A 15,265-nucleotide genomic window follows, 5' to 3' on the forward strand; every position below is an offset into this window, starting at 1 on the left:
AAAAACACAGATCTTGGCGAGATCAGATGCTTGTTAAGGGCAGAGAAGGGATTTGGAGTCTCCAACCCCAGATCTCTCCATAAAGAGTACCGGGCGCATGCCAATTGCAGTCACAAGGGAGGTTTACATTTCTTGCGACAGCAATAAAAGTCATTTAACCACTTCCCGCCCATAGGACGTCATATGAAGTCCTTAGGTTAAAGTGTTGATATCCGGATTATGCCTGCAGCTACAGGCATCCTCCAGATAACTTTAGATGCGATTCCCTCCAACGTAAAAGCCATCCTAGGGGCTGTTTAGCCAATACCTCTCCAGGCTCTACTGTGCGATCGGGAAGCCGGAGATTCGATCCAGCAGCACTGAATTACCATAGAGCTGGCTGTGTATGGATAGTCTCCAGCCATCTCTGACCCTGGGAGGCTGGAGGCGAGGTTATGACCTCTCTTCCAGCTCTTGACGTAAAAAAAAAACAGTTTTTTTTCCTTAAAAAGCAGATTTTTTTTTTTTTAAATCCATGCTTTCCTGGGTAGAAGGGATTTGGGGTCTTATAGACCCCAGATGTCTTCATAAAGGAGGACCTGTCATGCCTTATTCCTATTACAAGGGATGTTTACATTTCCTATTATAAGAACAAGGCCTCATGCACACTGGACATTATAAAAAAAGCCAGTAACAGTAGCTGTAGAAAGCGGTCGGTGTTGAGAGGTTTTTGTAGTAGCGTTTTTACCAAAAACTATACTCACATAAAAGCTTATGGATCAGAAACGCTGATAAACGCTGAATAGCCGTGTTTTATCTTTTTGGATCGCTTTTTAAGCAGTGTTCAGCTTTATTCAGAGTTAGCGTGTTTTTACAGCTGAAAAACTCTCAAAATCCCACTAGTTCTGGGGGGTTTTTTTCTAGAGGTTGACCGACATATCGGTCGATATTTCGCCTTTTTAAAGAAATCGGCATCGGCCGATTATTATGGGAAAAAGGCAGATTGTGAGGGATCTGAGGCAGGGGGCGTGCTGGGTGGAAATCCCCCCCGGCCGCCTGCCGTCTATTCTAAACGGCTGCTATCACGGCCGCTGTCTGATGGCTTTTCTTTTGTCTGTGGAGAAAGTCGGCAGCGGCGGCCGATTGGCTGCTACCGGCCGCGCTGCATTCTGGGTATTGTAGTCCAGAGGCAGAGGCGGGGCGCGCAGCACGTCAGACGAGTGGAGCTGTCTTTGGCCAGGCGAGGGGACGGAACGGAGCGCTCCGCTGGTGGGCACTACTGAGGTGGCAGTGAATTACATTAGGCTGTACTGGTGGGCACTGATGAGCTGTACTGGTGGGCACTGAAGAGGTGGGACTGATTGTATGCACTGGTGGACACTGATGGGATGCACTGATGGTATGCACTGGTGGGCACTGGGGGGGGGGGGGGGATTCGGCAACATATCGGCCGCCCCGATTTCTAAATATCGGCCACAGAAAAACCCATATTGGTCGACCTCTAGTTTTTTCCCCCCAGCTAGAGAACACCCCAGCCAAAAACTGCTGATAACATTCTATGTGTGTATGGACACAGGATAACATGCTGGGGAGTTTGACTGCAGAAAAACGTCCGATGCCAAACACAGCAGCTGTAAGGCCTCACGCACAATGGACGTTATAAAAAAAAAAAAAAAAAAAAAAAAAAAAAAAAAAACACACACGGAAATTCCGACCGTGTGTAGGCTCCATCGGACATTTTCCATCTGAATTGCGATGATCTCAAATTTTCCGACAACGGATTCTGATGCACAAAGTGCCCCGCGTGCTCGGAATCAAGCAGAAGAGCCGCACTGGCTTTTGAACTTCATTTTTCTCGGCTCGTCATAAGTGTTGTACGTCACCGCGTTCTTCACATTCGGAATTTCCGACAAGATTTGTGTGACCGTGTGTATGCAAGACAAGTTTGAGCCAACATCCGTTGGGGGGGAAAAAAAAAAAAAAAAAAAAAAACATGGATTTTGTGGTCGGCAAATCCGATCGGGTGTATGCGGCATTAGAGCGTTTTTACAGCTGAAAAACTCCTCTCAAAACACAGTTCTGGGGGGGGGGGTTCCAGCCAAAAACTGCTGATAAAAGCCTACGTGTGCATGGACACATAGGATAACATGCTGGCTGCAAGAAAAAAAAAAGTCTGAAGGCAAAAACAGCAGCTTTAAAAACATTCAGTGTGCATGAGGCCTAAAAGTGATTAAAAAAAAAAAAAAAAAAAAATGAGAAGGGACTGTAAACGAATGTCTGATCATGGGTGGTAATTCTAGCACTAGACCTCCTCTGTAAATCTAAAGTGGTAACCTGCAAAGGCTTTTAAAGAGTCACCTATGGATAGTAAAATGTACACCATTTGTTCACATTGCACAATATATTTGGTATCTATTGTGGGGAAAAAAAAATAAAGATAGATAGATATATATTTTTTTTTTGCATTAGTATTCAAAAAAGTATTTTTCCTCCAAAAAAGATTGCGTTTGAAAAACCGCTGTGCAAATACCACGACAAAAAAAAAAAAAAAATTGCAAAAGCCATTAAATTTATTCTCTAGGGCCTCGGCTCTGGGGCACAGCAGGCACAAAGTACATGGGGCCGTGTACAACTTATCAGAGGAATGAAAGTTGTGTCTAAATGCTGCTGCATTCTAATGGGAGGATGGAGGAGAGGAGATACACTCTGCAACAATGTATCCAATTCCTTTCTCACAAGAAACAAAAGGCTGGCCTGACACCAGTGTAGGTCAAGAACACTGAAAACAGTACAGTTGTAATTTAACCGAGAATCTGAGATTTGGCGTTTACAAGTTAAAAACATTTTTTGCTAGAAAATTACTTAGAACCCCCCAAACATACTTTTTTTTCCTAACACCCTAGAGAATAAAATGGCGGTTGTTGCAATACTTTGTCACACCGTATTTGCGCAGTGGTCTTACAAGCGCACTTGTTTTGGAAAAAATACACTTTTTTAAATAAAAAATAAAACCGTAAAGTTAATCCAATTGTGAAAGCTAATGTTACTCCAAGTAAATTGACACCAAACATGTCACGCTTCAAAATTGCGCCCGCTCGTGGAATGGCGACAAACTTTTTACCCTTAAAAATCTCCATAGGCAACATTTAAAAAAAAAAATCCTACAGGTTGCATGTTTTGAGTTACAGAGGAGGTCTAGGGCTAGAATTATTGCTCTCGCTCCAACGATCGTGGCGATACCTCACATGTGGTTTGAACACCGTTTTCATATGCGGGTGCTACTCACGTATGCGTTCGATTCTGTACACGAGCTCAGTGGGACGGGGCGCGTTTGAAAAATGTATTTTTTTTTTTCTTATTCTACCTTTTATTTATTTTACACTGTTTTAAAAAATAAATTGTGTCACTTGTATTCCTATTACAAGGAATGTAAACATCCCTTGTAATATAAAATAGCATGCATACGCCGCAAGAGACCACTATTAAATTGGAAACCGGACCGCCGACCGAAGAAGAGGATACCGGGGTTATTGTAGCCGCTACCATAACAAAGATATCCCTCTTCAAAGTTAGGACGTATATTGTCGAGCGGTGGTCCGGAAATGGTTAAAGGGATTGTAAACCCTCCAGGTATTTCACCTTAAGGGATATCTAAAGGTTCGTTTTTTTTTGTTTTTTTTAAATACATGTCATACTTACCTCTGTGCAGTGATTTTGCACAGTGGCCCTGATCCTCCTCTTCTGGGGTCCCTCAGCGGCGCTCCTCTTTTCAAGTGCCAGTGTTTTCTCACATATGGTGACCCATCACATTAGGCTACCCGCTGGAGTGCGCATGCGCGACGCCTCCATATGCGTTCCAACACTGTTTCGTCAGATTAGGTGACCCGTCATAATGTGTAATGGAAGTGATGTTCGGCCGCCGCCATCTTGCTACACCCTGCACTCCTCAATAGTAAGGATACACTGAGAAGGGGAAAGCGGACATCTTGTTACACCCACCGGAGTTTTGTATTTTACACTTGTTTGCAACAAAAAACTGAGTTTATATAGTGAAATACAGTACTTAGAAATGAATTTTGAAAGAAGCAAACTTCTGTCAGATTAGCAAACCTACGAGATGAGCAGGCTTGACGCTGCTTTTAAAATTGAACATCTAACGAGTCAGACGGAGTTCCAAGTACTGCATTTCACTAGATAAACTCACTTTACTGCTAAAAAGAAGTGTAAAATGCAGGACTCCGGTGGGTGTAAGAAGAAGATGTCCGCTTTCCCCCCCTTCTCAGTGTACTATGGAGAAGTGCGGGGTGTAGCAAGATGGCGGCGACGGAACGTCACTTCCGTTACACATTTTGACAGGTCGCCTAATCTGACAAAACAGTGTTGGAACGCACGAACGTGACGGTTTTAGTGTGCTTTTTTGTCCTAAAACTGTTGGAACGCATATGGCGGCGTGCATGCGCACTCTAGCGGGTAGCCAAATGCGATGGGTCGCCATATGTGACAAAACACCCCATTGGAGAGCCGCTCTCCCTCGGAGCACTCCCGTGTCCTGCTGCTGCGTCTATTGACACAGACAATAGGACTCGGCCCCGCCCCCCCCGCGTTATTAGATTTGATGGACAGCAGTGGGAGCCAATGGTTGTGCTGCTATCAATCTATCCAATCAGGCCCTGAGACACCAGCTGGAACTGCAGAGCTCGTCCTCGTCGCTGGAAACACCAGGTTCAGGTAAGTGAAAGGGGGGCTCTGGGGGGGGGGGCAGCTGCATCACAGGAGGCTTTTCACCTTTAAGCGGAGTTCCACACAAAAATGGAACTTCCGCTTTTCGGAACCCTCCACCCCTCCGGTGTCACATTTGGCACCTTTCAGGGGGGAGGGGGGTGCAGATACCTGTATAAGACAGGTATTTGCACCCACTTCCGGCATAGACTCCCATGGGAGTCTACGCCTCTTCCCGTCCCGACCGTGCTGTCTGCTGGGAACACACAGCTCTCAGGAGAGAGCGGGGACCACTAGGGACGCACAGCGCGACTCACGCATGCGCAGTAGGGAACCGGGAAGTGAAGCCGCTTCACTTCCTGATTCCCTCACCTAGGATGGCGGCGGCAGCTGCCGAGAACCGAGCGGGTTCTCGGCGTCCCCTGCCGACATCGCTGGACCCCGGGACAGGTAAGTGGCCATGTATTAAAAGTCAGCAGCTGCAGTATTTGTAGCTGCTGGCTTTTAATTTTCTTTTTTTTTTTTTTTTTGGCGGTGTGGGTGACCCCCCGCTTTAATGCATAGAATGTATGAAGGTTAAAAACCCAATGAGGTTTTACAACCCTTTTAATGCATTAGGGTGAATAACCTTCTGTAGTGCAGCAGCCCCCCCCCCCCCAGAGTCCCCCTTATACTTACCTGAACCCGATCTATTCAGTGACAACAAGCCCAGGAGCGCCAGCCGCTGTCTCGGGTCCTGATTGGATAGATAGCAGCCATTGGCTCCTGCTGCTGTCAATCAAATCCAATGACACGGGCATAGGGGGCGGGGCTGAGTCCTGCTGTCTGTCAATGGACGCAGCAACAGGACTCAGGAGAGTGAGCCCGCACGGGTGTCCCCTCGGAATGCACGTCTGGGGGGGGGGGAGCCAGGAGCACCACGGGGGGGGGGGGGGGGGGGGGGGAGCCAGGAGAACCACTGGGGGACCCCAGAAGAGGATCAGGGCCACTCTGCAAAACCATCTGTACAGTGGAGGCATGTACCTTTTTTTTTTAAACAAACCTTTACAAGCCCTTTAGTTTTGTACCTTTTACAATGTAATACTTCTCAGTGTACTTTATTCACCTGTACAACCAAATTATACTGAAAAAAAAAAAAAAAAAAAAAAAAAAAAAAGTTTATAAACAAAAACTGAATATGTTCACCACTCGCAAACAAAAAAAAAAAAAAAGTTTTTTGCTAGAAAATTACTTCTAACACACATTTTAGCAGAGGCCCTAGAAAATAAAATAGCGGTCGTTGCAATTTTTTTTTAGGTCACGCAGTATTTGCGCAGCAATTTTCAAACACAATTTAAAAAATTAAATAAAAACCACACACCCCACACTTTAACCGCCCCTCTTGTTCTGGGCTGAGGTCATAGGACGTCACCCAGCCTCATGATGATCGTGGGGGGCGCGCAGCAATCATGGGCGCAATGTGTCCCCGGGACACGCACGTCACTGGATCTCTTGGTAAAGAGCCGATGACCCGACTCGTAACCCCATGTGACCGGCTGCGTCCAATCACCTGTAAATACAGAAGTGCCGCCAGTAATCGGCTCTCCTCACCTCACACTGACAGTGCAAGGAGAGGAGAGCCAATCAGCAGCATCTCCTCCCAGGGGAGACATGTACTGATCATCAGTGCCGCCCCCAACAGTGTCCATCAGTGACACCTTTCAGTGCTTCTCCCTGAAGAAGCCCCTGATGGCGGTGAAACGTGTTGGGAGCACTTTACGGGGAATGAGTGAAGCTCTTCATGTCTGATGAGGACACAGAGCTGAGATGGAGGAGATTTTATAGGTGGTTGGTGACTTCCTGTACTGTAAACAGCCACCCCCCTTCAGGTGTCACAGGGACAGGAAATGAGGGGGAATTCCCCATTTGGGGGGTCACAGACAAATGATAGTCAGGGTCATGTGACCTGTACAACCAGAGCTCCCAGTCTGTCCACACACACACGTTGGCAGCCATTCACCACACAAGTCACATGACCCCCCCCCCCTCCCCCTTCACTCAGGGGCAGGCTGAGACTTGTAGTGCCACTTCAGAAAGTCTCCTCTATAGCGGTCAGGAGGTAGGAGCCCCAGTGTGGAGCCACAGGGAGCAGAGAGGACCGCTCTGTACACACACCGCCTCATTACTTACATCAACATCCACCACTCTTTCCGCCATCTCCATCACGACTTTTATCCTCAACGCCGATTGGCCCAGCCGCCTGTGTCACTCGCCGCTCATTGACCGCATTCCATCTAAAGGCCCGCCCCCCTCCGCGGCGATGCATGATGGGAGATGTAGTCCGTGTAAAAAAAAAAAAAAAAAATAAAAAAAAGGAGGCGTGACGCATGACTGGCGCGGCGATTACGTAAAACCCGTGCTTCTGGTCATAGAGGAAGCCTGAGCTCAGAGATGTGATGTGATTGGCTGAGCTCAGAGATGTGATGCGATTGGCTGAGCTCGTTGTCTAGAAAAGGATTCTTTTATAATGCGTGTTCCTCTATGGGACTGCGAGGTCTCTCCATAGACTGCCCTGACCTGGAGGGAGCATGCGCACTAGGAGGGCTCACTTTGCTCAGACTTCACTGGCTGCATGCTGGTGAAAAAAGTCAGGATGTTTGTACTTTCAGCATGGAAACTCAGGAGAGGTTCCTTATTAACCACTTCCGATTTACCCCCTTAACCACTTCAGCCTCGGAAGAATTTACCCCCTTCCTGACCAGAGCACTTTCTGCGATTCGGCACTGTCACTTTAACTGACAATTGCGCGGTCGTGCGACGTGGCTCCCAAACAAAATGGACGTCCCTTTTTTCCCCACAAATAGAGCTTTCTTTTGGTGGTATTTGATCGCCTCTGCGGTTTTTATTTTTTGCACTATAAACAAAAAATAGAGCGACAATTTTGAAAAAAAAGCGCATTCTTTTTTACATTGTGCTATAATAAATATCCCCCAAAAAATATATAAAGCAACAATTTTTTTCCTCAGTTTAGGCTGATATGTATTCTACATTATTTTATTTTTTTTCCAAAAATATCGCAATAAGCGATTATTGATCGGTTTGCACAAAAGTTATAGCGTTTACAAAATAGGGGATAGTTTTATGGCATTTTTATTGATTTTTTTTTGACAGCGATTTTTATCGGAACTGAGACATTATGGCGGACACATCGGACATTTGACACATTTTTGCGACCAGTCATTTATACAGCGATCAGAGCTATAAAAATGCACTGATTCCTGTGTAAATGACACTGGCAGTGAAGGGGTTAACCACTAGGGGGCGGGGAGGGGTTAAGTGTGTCCTAGGGGTGTGTTTATAACTGTAGGAGGGGGGATGGGCTGTGTGACACGTCACTGATCTCTGCTCCGATGACAGGGAGCTGTGATCAGTGTCCTGTCACTAGACAGAACGGGGAGATGCTGTTTACATCAGCATCTTCCCGTTCTTCCTCTCCGTGAGGCGATCGCGGGTATCCCCGCGGCGATAGAGTCTGTGGGACCCGCGACCCGACGGCCGCCTCTTAAAGGGCAACGTACAGGTACGTGATTTTGCCTGCACAAGCCCTTCTGCCGCAGTATATCTGCGTGAGGCGGTCGGCAAGTGGTTAACGACCAGGCCATTTTCTGCGATACGCCACTATCACTTTAACTACTTGCTGCCCGCCCGCCTTCATATGACAGCGGGACGGTGCAGCTGTTATCCTGGGCCGCCGTCATATGACGGCGCAGCCTTCCAGGCAGCCCAGGGGGGCGCGCGCCCGCCGCATCGCTCGGGTCCCGGTGCGCGTGCCCGGCGGCCGCGATGTCCGCCAGGCACCCGTGATTGCCCGGTAACCGAGCAGGACCGTGGATCTGTGTGTGTAAACATACAGATCTACGTCCTGTCAGATGGGAGGAGACCGATGGTGTGTTCCTTGTACAGAGGAACAGCGATCGGTCTCCTCCCCTTGTGAATCCCCTCCCCACACAGTTAGAATCACTCCCTAGCAACACATTAACCCCTACAGCGCCCCCTGCTGGTTAACCCCTTCATTGCCAGTCACATTTATACAGTAATCAATGCATTTTTAAAGCACGGATCGCTGTATAAATGTGAATGGTCCCAAAAATGTGTCAAAAGTGTCCGATGTGTCCGCCGCAATATCGCAGCCACAATAAAAATCGCAGATCGCCGCCATTACTAGTAAAAAAAAAAATAAAAATGCTATAAATCTATCCCCTTATTTTGTAGACGCTATAACTTTTGCGCAAACCAATAAATATACGCTTATTGCGATATTTTTTACCAAAAATATGTAGAAGAATACGTATCGGCCCAAACTGAGGAAAAAATTTGTTTAAAAAAAAATTTGGATACTTAATATAGCAAAAAGTAAAAAATATTGTGTTTTTCAAACTTGTCACTCTTGTTTTGTTTATAGCACAAGAAATAAAAACCGCAGAGGTGATCAAATGCCACCAAAAGAAAGCTCTATTTGTGGGGAAAGAATGATAAAAATTTCATTTGGGTACAGTGTTGTATGACCGTGCAATTGTCATTCAAAGTGCATCAGCGCCGAAAGCTGAAAATTGGCTTGGGCAGGAAGGGGGTGAAAATGCCCTGTATGGAAGTAGTTAACTGACAATTGCGCGGTCGTGCGACGTTGTACACAAATAAAATGGACGTCTTTTTTTCCCCCCACAAATAGAGCTTTCTTTTGGTGGCATTTGATCACCTCTGCGGTTTTTATTTTTTGTGTAAAAAAAAAAGCGACAATTTTGAAAAAATATTTTTTTTTTAACTTTTTGCTATGATAAATATCCCCCCCAAAAAAATAATTTCTTCATCAGTTTAGGTCAAAATGTAGTCAACATATTTTTGGTAAACAAAAAAACCCGCAATAAGAGTATATTGATTGGTTTACGCAAAAAAAGTTATAGCTACGGGATAGATCTACGCAATTTTTGTTTATTTTTTTACTAGTAATGGTGGTGATCAGGGATTTTTAGCGGGACTGCAACATTGCGGCGGACAGATCAGACACGGTTGACATTTTTTGGGACCAGTGACAATTCTACAGCGATCAGTGCTATAAAAATGCACCGATTACTGTATTAATGTCATTGGCAGGGAAGGGGTTAACAGTAGGGGGCGATCAAGGGGTTAAATGTGTTCCCTAGGGAGGTGTTTCTAACTGTGGGGGGAGGGGACTGACTGGAGGAGGAGACCGATCACTGTTCCTGATCACTAGGAACAGCCAATCTCTCCCCTTCCCTGACAGAACGAGGATCTGTTTACATTGACAGATCCCCGCTCTGTGGAGCGATCGCACATCACGGCCGCGCGCATCGGCTTCCGGTGGGCATGCGCCTCCCACAGCTCTTAAAGCGGCCGACATACACCTACGGCGGTTTGCCCAGCCGTGCCAACCTGCTGCCGTATGACAGCGGCTGGTCAGCAACGAGTTAAAGCTGGGGAAAAATATAAAAAAAAAAGTCTACTCTTGTAGTAGCGCTGTGCCGGTGTTCCGTCAGATTAGGTACCGGAAGTGACGTTCTGTCAGCTGCGCATGCGTTCCATCGCTAGCAGGTTCCCTCGTCTGACAGAACACCTGCAGTCACAAGGCGACAGCGGCCATCTTACTACACCCAGCTACCTCTTGAATCTTGAGTAGTTTTAGCAATAAAGTGAGCGCATATATAGTATATCCGCTAACTTTATTACTAAATGTACTGTGAAATTCAACACATAGTCGGGTGTAGCAAGATGTCCGCTGCCGCCTTGTGACTGCAGGTGTTCTGTCAGATGAGCAAACCTGCTAGCGATGGAACGTCACTTCTGTTACCTAATCTGACGGGACACCTGCACTGCAAGGGTTAAATGCTCATTGTCCAGGGTACCCATAAAAAAAAAAAAAAAAAAAAAAAAAAAAAAAACACACACACCTTAACCCCCCCCCCCTTGCTCCCTGCATAAGCCACGCCTTCCTCTGAGGCTCCAGGTTGTGGGCGGGGCCCTCACTTACAATGCAAGACTATTGGTCTTGCGTTGTATGTGATGTCACAGCTGCGACCATTGACTGCGTTTTCAAGTAGTGAGGGGGGTGGGCTAGGTGACATGGAAGAGCCTGCGGAAGCCAGAGATAAGGGGGGAGTAAAATTGATTTTTATGACAACTTTTTTTTTTTGGTGCAAAAACTAAGCCAGATTAGTTAAACCCCCAAAACATTGTGAAATATTTGTTTTAACAGTTTATCAAGCACAAATTTTCAGAAAAACAAAAAAAAAAAAAACGAATTTTAGAAGCACCTAAACACAACATTACTCAATCATATTCCTCTCAATTTTGCACTTTCTGCTTCTTTTCTGCCCACAGGATACCAACAGCTGCACCCAGGAAGCAATGTATTACTCATCACTTCCAGGTTCTCACAAGGTAGAGATCAGAAAATGGATACTTGCTGGTCTCCCTTCTCTCTATCCAGCAACAACCAACATGGGCTTCCCAGGTCCAAAGATGGGGCAGCAGAGCCCAGGAAACATGGTGGTGGTGGGCACTCTAATGGGGGTCTGCAAAAGTGATTGGGCAGCTGTGCAGCCAGTTGTCTAGTCCAATTGACACCATCCAGGCTGCTGTAGCATCAGTGGGGGGGAGGGGGGCACAGGGACAAAAACCCACCAATGTTGTAGACACGTGACATACATCCAAAGCAGCAAAAGCATTAAAACCAGCCATTCTCAGCCAGGATGCCATTGAACCATAGGAATCCTTCAGAAGTTGCTAGGGGTTCCATGAGCTATGGTTGATTGGCCTCCTATCTGATGGCAGGGGGGCCACTCTCGCCACCGGCGCGCAAGGGGGGCCACTCTCGCCACCGGCGCGCAAGGGGGGCCATCCGTGCTAACCAGCGCGCAAGGGGGCCACCCTCATGCAGGGTGTTTTTCCCATTTGTTTTAGCAGGGGCTCCCAGAGACTTTAGGGTTCCTTTAGACTAGAATAAAAGGTTTGAGAAAGGCTGTTAACGATTTTATATCTCACATTCAAGTACCATTCATGGTCGATCTTTTAAATTAAATCATCGACCTGGTGTCTGCTTTGTGGATTGCAATTTACCTACCGCATCATACCTGTGATGTGATCTGGGTGAGGCCGCTACATGTGTACTGCACGCCGACTCTGCAGGGTGCCCGATCCGTTCTTGTGCACAATCTTGAAGTTCAGGATTTTCAGTCTTTGTTTCCAGACAGGTGGAGCCCTCATTGGCCTCCAGGCAGACGGGACCCTCCTCAGTGGCCTCCAGGCAGACGGGACCCTCCTCAGTGGCCTCCAGGCAGACGGGACCCTCCTCAGTGGCCTCCAGGCAGACGGGACCCTCCTCAGTGGCCTCCAGGCAGACGGGACCCTCCTCAGTGGCCTCCTCCACATCTTGTATCACAGTAGGATTGTTGGGAGGCAATTTTGGAAGCTGGTGACAGGATGGATAAAAGCTGTAAGTGACCAAACAATGGGAGTCATTGCATAGTTTTGGTTAATAAAATTTTAAATCTAAAGTTTTTATATTTGTCTTCCCTGGTTTCTCTCTCCTCCAATAAACATGCCAATGACATGAATTAGTAGTCACATCGCTATAAAGGTTATCCTCCACTTGTCAAAATATAAACATTTCTCTGCAAGCAATAGAACCCACTGTTGGTCTCAGGCAGGTGGCCACACTGGTCTTCAGGAGTTCCATGTATTGCAAGAGTGCTGTTCCGTTATCAGAGTTGACCCCACGTGCCATCAACATTTATATACCCCTGTATAAAAAAGTCTGGTTTTTATCAAGTGCCCCATGATATGGGTGACTATCAAAAGACCCTTAGACATGTCTACGCTATGTTTTTTCCTCATTGTGCATACTTTCTAGACCCTTAGGCCCCATTCACACTAGCGCGTTTTTTGATGCATTTTGCATTTTGCAGAAATGCACGGGAATTTTTTAACATGGGTTCCTATGGAACATGTTCACATCAATGCTTTTTTGTATCTCCGCGTTTTTGGAAAGGGTCGGGGACTTTTTCTCATGCAAAATGCAGCGTTTTGCATGTAATGGTTTTCAATGGACAAGCATCAAAAACGCAAGTGCACCTTTTTTGCAGCGTTTTTGATGCGTTTTTGATGCGTTTTTGCCGTTTTTTTTTTTTTTGTAATTTTTTTGTAAGACTGTAAAAAAAAATGAAAAAAAAAAAAAAAAAAAACGCAAATCGCGGCAAAAACGCGGCAAAAACGCGGCAAGCATGAAAAAAAAACCTCCAAAAACGCTCAAAAGCAACATGCATAGGTGTGAATCGAGCCTTAAACAATGCTTTATGCTTTGAACTGCCTAGAAAGGCTCAAAAAGGTGTATTTTACATGTAATTATATAAAACTAAAACTCTATTTTGCCATCATCAAGCAGAAGACCTCGAAGCTTTAGAAGTTGGTGGACTTCAGTCAACGCATTCCTAGGTCTGGATAGGGTGGAGAAGGGTTAGAACTTCTGGCAGGGTTTTGTTGCCATTTAGGTCCCCATTTAAGGGATTCATCATCACCATTTGTTCTGGTGATCTCTTACTGGGACCAAAACTAGGAGGGGGCGAAGGGGGGGGAGCCACACTTGGAATTCCAGGTCCCATGCTGAGCAGCTTCACTGCTACATTCTGAACACCGGAGATTGGCTGCTTGGTACAGGCACCTCCTTATCCAATTAGAGAACACTTTACATTCATTCAATAAAAACGCAAAGAATTCTTTGAATGGCGCCCATACCAAGTGACCGGCCTCCTGTGTACAGAATGCAGCAGGGCAGCCACTTGATGTGGAATCCGGAAGCAAATGGAGATCACTAGAGTAGCGCGGTACCCACTACAGTGATTTCCAGGGGCATCGGCCAGGTATGGAATATTCATAGTTACATGTAACCATGTATAAAATATCCATTGGCATTTGAAAAAAAACAGTAGGTGGTTAGTTTTCTGATGGGGACTCCAGTTCTGGTGATTGAGATGTCCAGTTCCTGGTTTTTAGGACAGAAATCCATGAGAATCTTCCAAACAAGGTCACAGACCCCAATGAGGCTCGATTCACACCTATGCATGTTGCTTTTGAGCGTTTTTGGAGGTTTTTTTTCATGCTTGCCACGTTTTTGAGCAGCGTTTTTGCTGCGATTTGCGTTTTGTGTGTGTTTTTTTTTAACAGTCTTAAAAAAACGGCGCAAACACGGCGCAAACACGGCGCAAACACGGCGCAAACACGGCGCAAACACGGCGCAAACACGGCGCAAACACGGCGCACTTGCGTTTTTGATGCTTGTCCATTGAATTCTATTGGCCAGGTATGGAATATTCATAGTTACATGTAACCATGTATAAAATATCCATTGGCATTTGAAAAAAAACAGTAGGTGGTTAGTTTTCTGATGGGGAAAAAAAGTCCGACCCTTTCCAAAAATGCAGAGAAACAAAAAGGCATTGATGTGAACATGTTCCATAGGAACCCATGTTAAAAAATTCCCGTGCATTTCTGCAAAATGCATCAAAAAACGCGCTAGTGTGAATGGAGCCTAAGATCCTACCAGAGGGTCGAAGACTTCAATTCAAAGCTAACACAAGTAGGATTGCAGCGATACCAAGTATTTTCGCAAGTGCTCGTGCAAGTGCTCGTGCAAGTGCTCGTGCAAGTGCTCGTGCAAGTGCTCCGATACTTGAAACAGATACCTTTGTGGTGCGATTTGAGCCCTTACAAAATGAATCTTCACTAGAGGGATCACCAGCAAGGGGCATGCATCCCTATCCCAGTTCATCCCTTTACACAAAACCAAATCCCCTGGCCTGCTTTATTTTACTCTGGAGAGTAAAAAAATTTGTTGCCTGGCTGTGCGTGTGTGTGGGGGGGGGGGGGGACCCAAAATTCAGCAGCTCCTACCGAAGTGCCATATACTATACTCTGATCTCCAGATATCGCCATCTGAAATATTTTGAAAACCCAAAACTTTTTCTCCTCAAAGACAACTTTGTCCAGCTGCAGAGGGTAGACACTCACCAGGACCTACCATTAGCAGCTGAACTATTGTGAGGGACTTGAGCGGAGTTTCTCACCCAGGGTGCTGTTTGGGTTCCCCTTGGATGCCGCAAGCATGGGATCCAGTTTGCCTTGGATCAGCGTCATAGGTGGTCATGGTATGGACCAGCTGGCCACTAGCACCATAACATCCTAGGGCCAGGTCACATGGAGTTGTTATGGTGTTGGTTGCTGGCTGCACCATGGAATTGCACGGCACTGATCCAGGGTAGACGGGCCCCCAGCATTTAGGAAAAGACAGAAGTCTACCTCCTACCCTCAGTTGGAGTCAAAAAGGTAGGACTATGATTAGGGAGCTCTGATTGGAGGACTGTGTGACACCAATGGGGGTTCTCTGTAAACACATGGGGGCCTCTGATGTGAAGGGGGTAGCCCATGTGGAAAGGTTGCATCACCTATACACGCGTTTTCCTTGGTAGCCTGTGACGCGGTAAATTTCATCCCATGATTGGGTTTCCAATTGATAATT

The 15,265-nt window shown here is 46.3% G+C and overlaps 1 protein-coding gene across 1 annotated transcript in view; it reads right to left on the reverse strand.

The window, feature by feature from the left end:
* NFATC2IP (nuclear factor of activated T cells 2 interacting protein) overlaps window positions 1-6,987 on the reverse strand; it is a 29,011-nt gene extending 22,024 nt beyond the window's left edge. Inside the window, exon 1 of the mRNA XM_073636096.1 lies at window positions 6,868-6,987. Within this exon, the coding sequence (XP_073492197.1) occupies window positions 6,868-6,900 (33 nt within the window). The 5' untranslated portion in view covers window positions 6,901-6,987. The remainder of the gene's footprint in view (window positions 1-6,867) is intronic.
* Between the last annotated feature and the right edge of the window lie 8,278 nt (window positions 6,988-15,265).

Source organism: Aquarana catesbeiana, linkage group LG06, assembly GCF_042186555.1.
Source record: "Aquarana catesbeiana isolate 2022-GZ linkage group LG06, ASM4218655v1, whole genome shotgun sequence".
Classification (NCBI taxonomy): domain Eukaryota; kingdom Metazoa; phylum Chordata; class Amphibia; order Anura; family Ranidae; genus Aquarana; species Aquarana catesbeiana.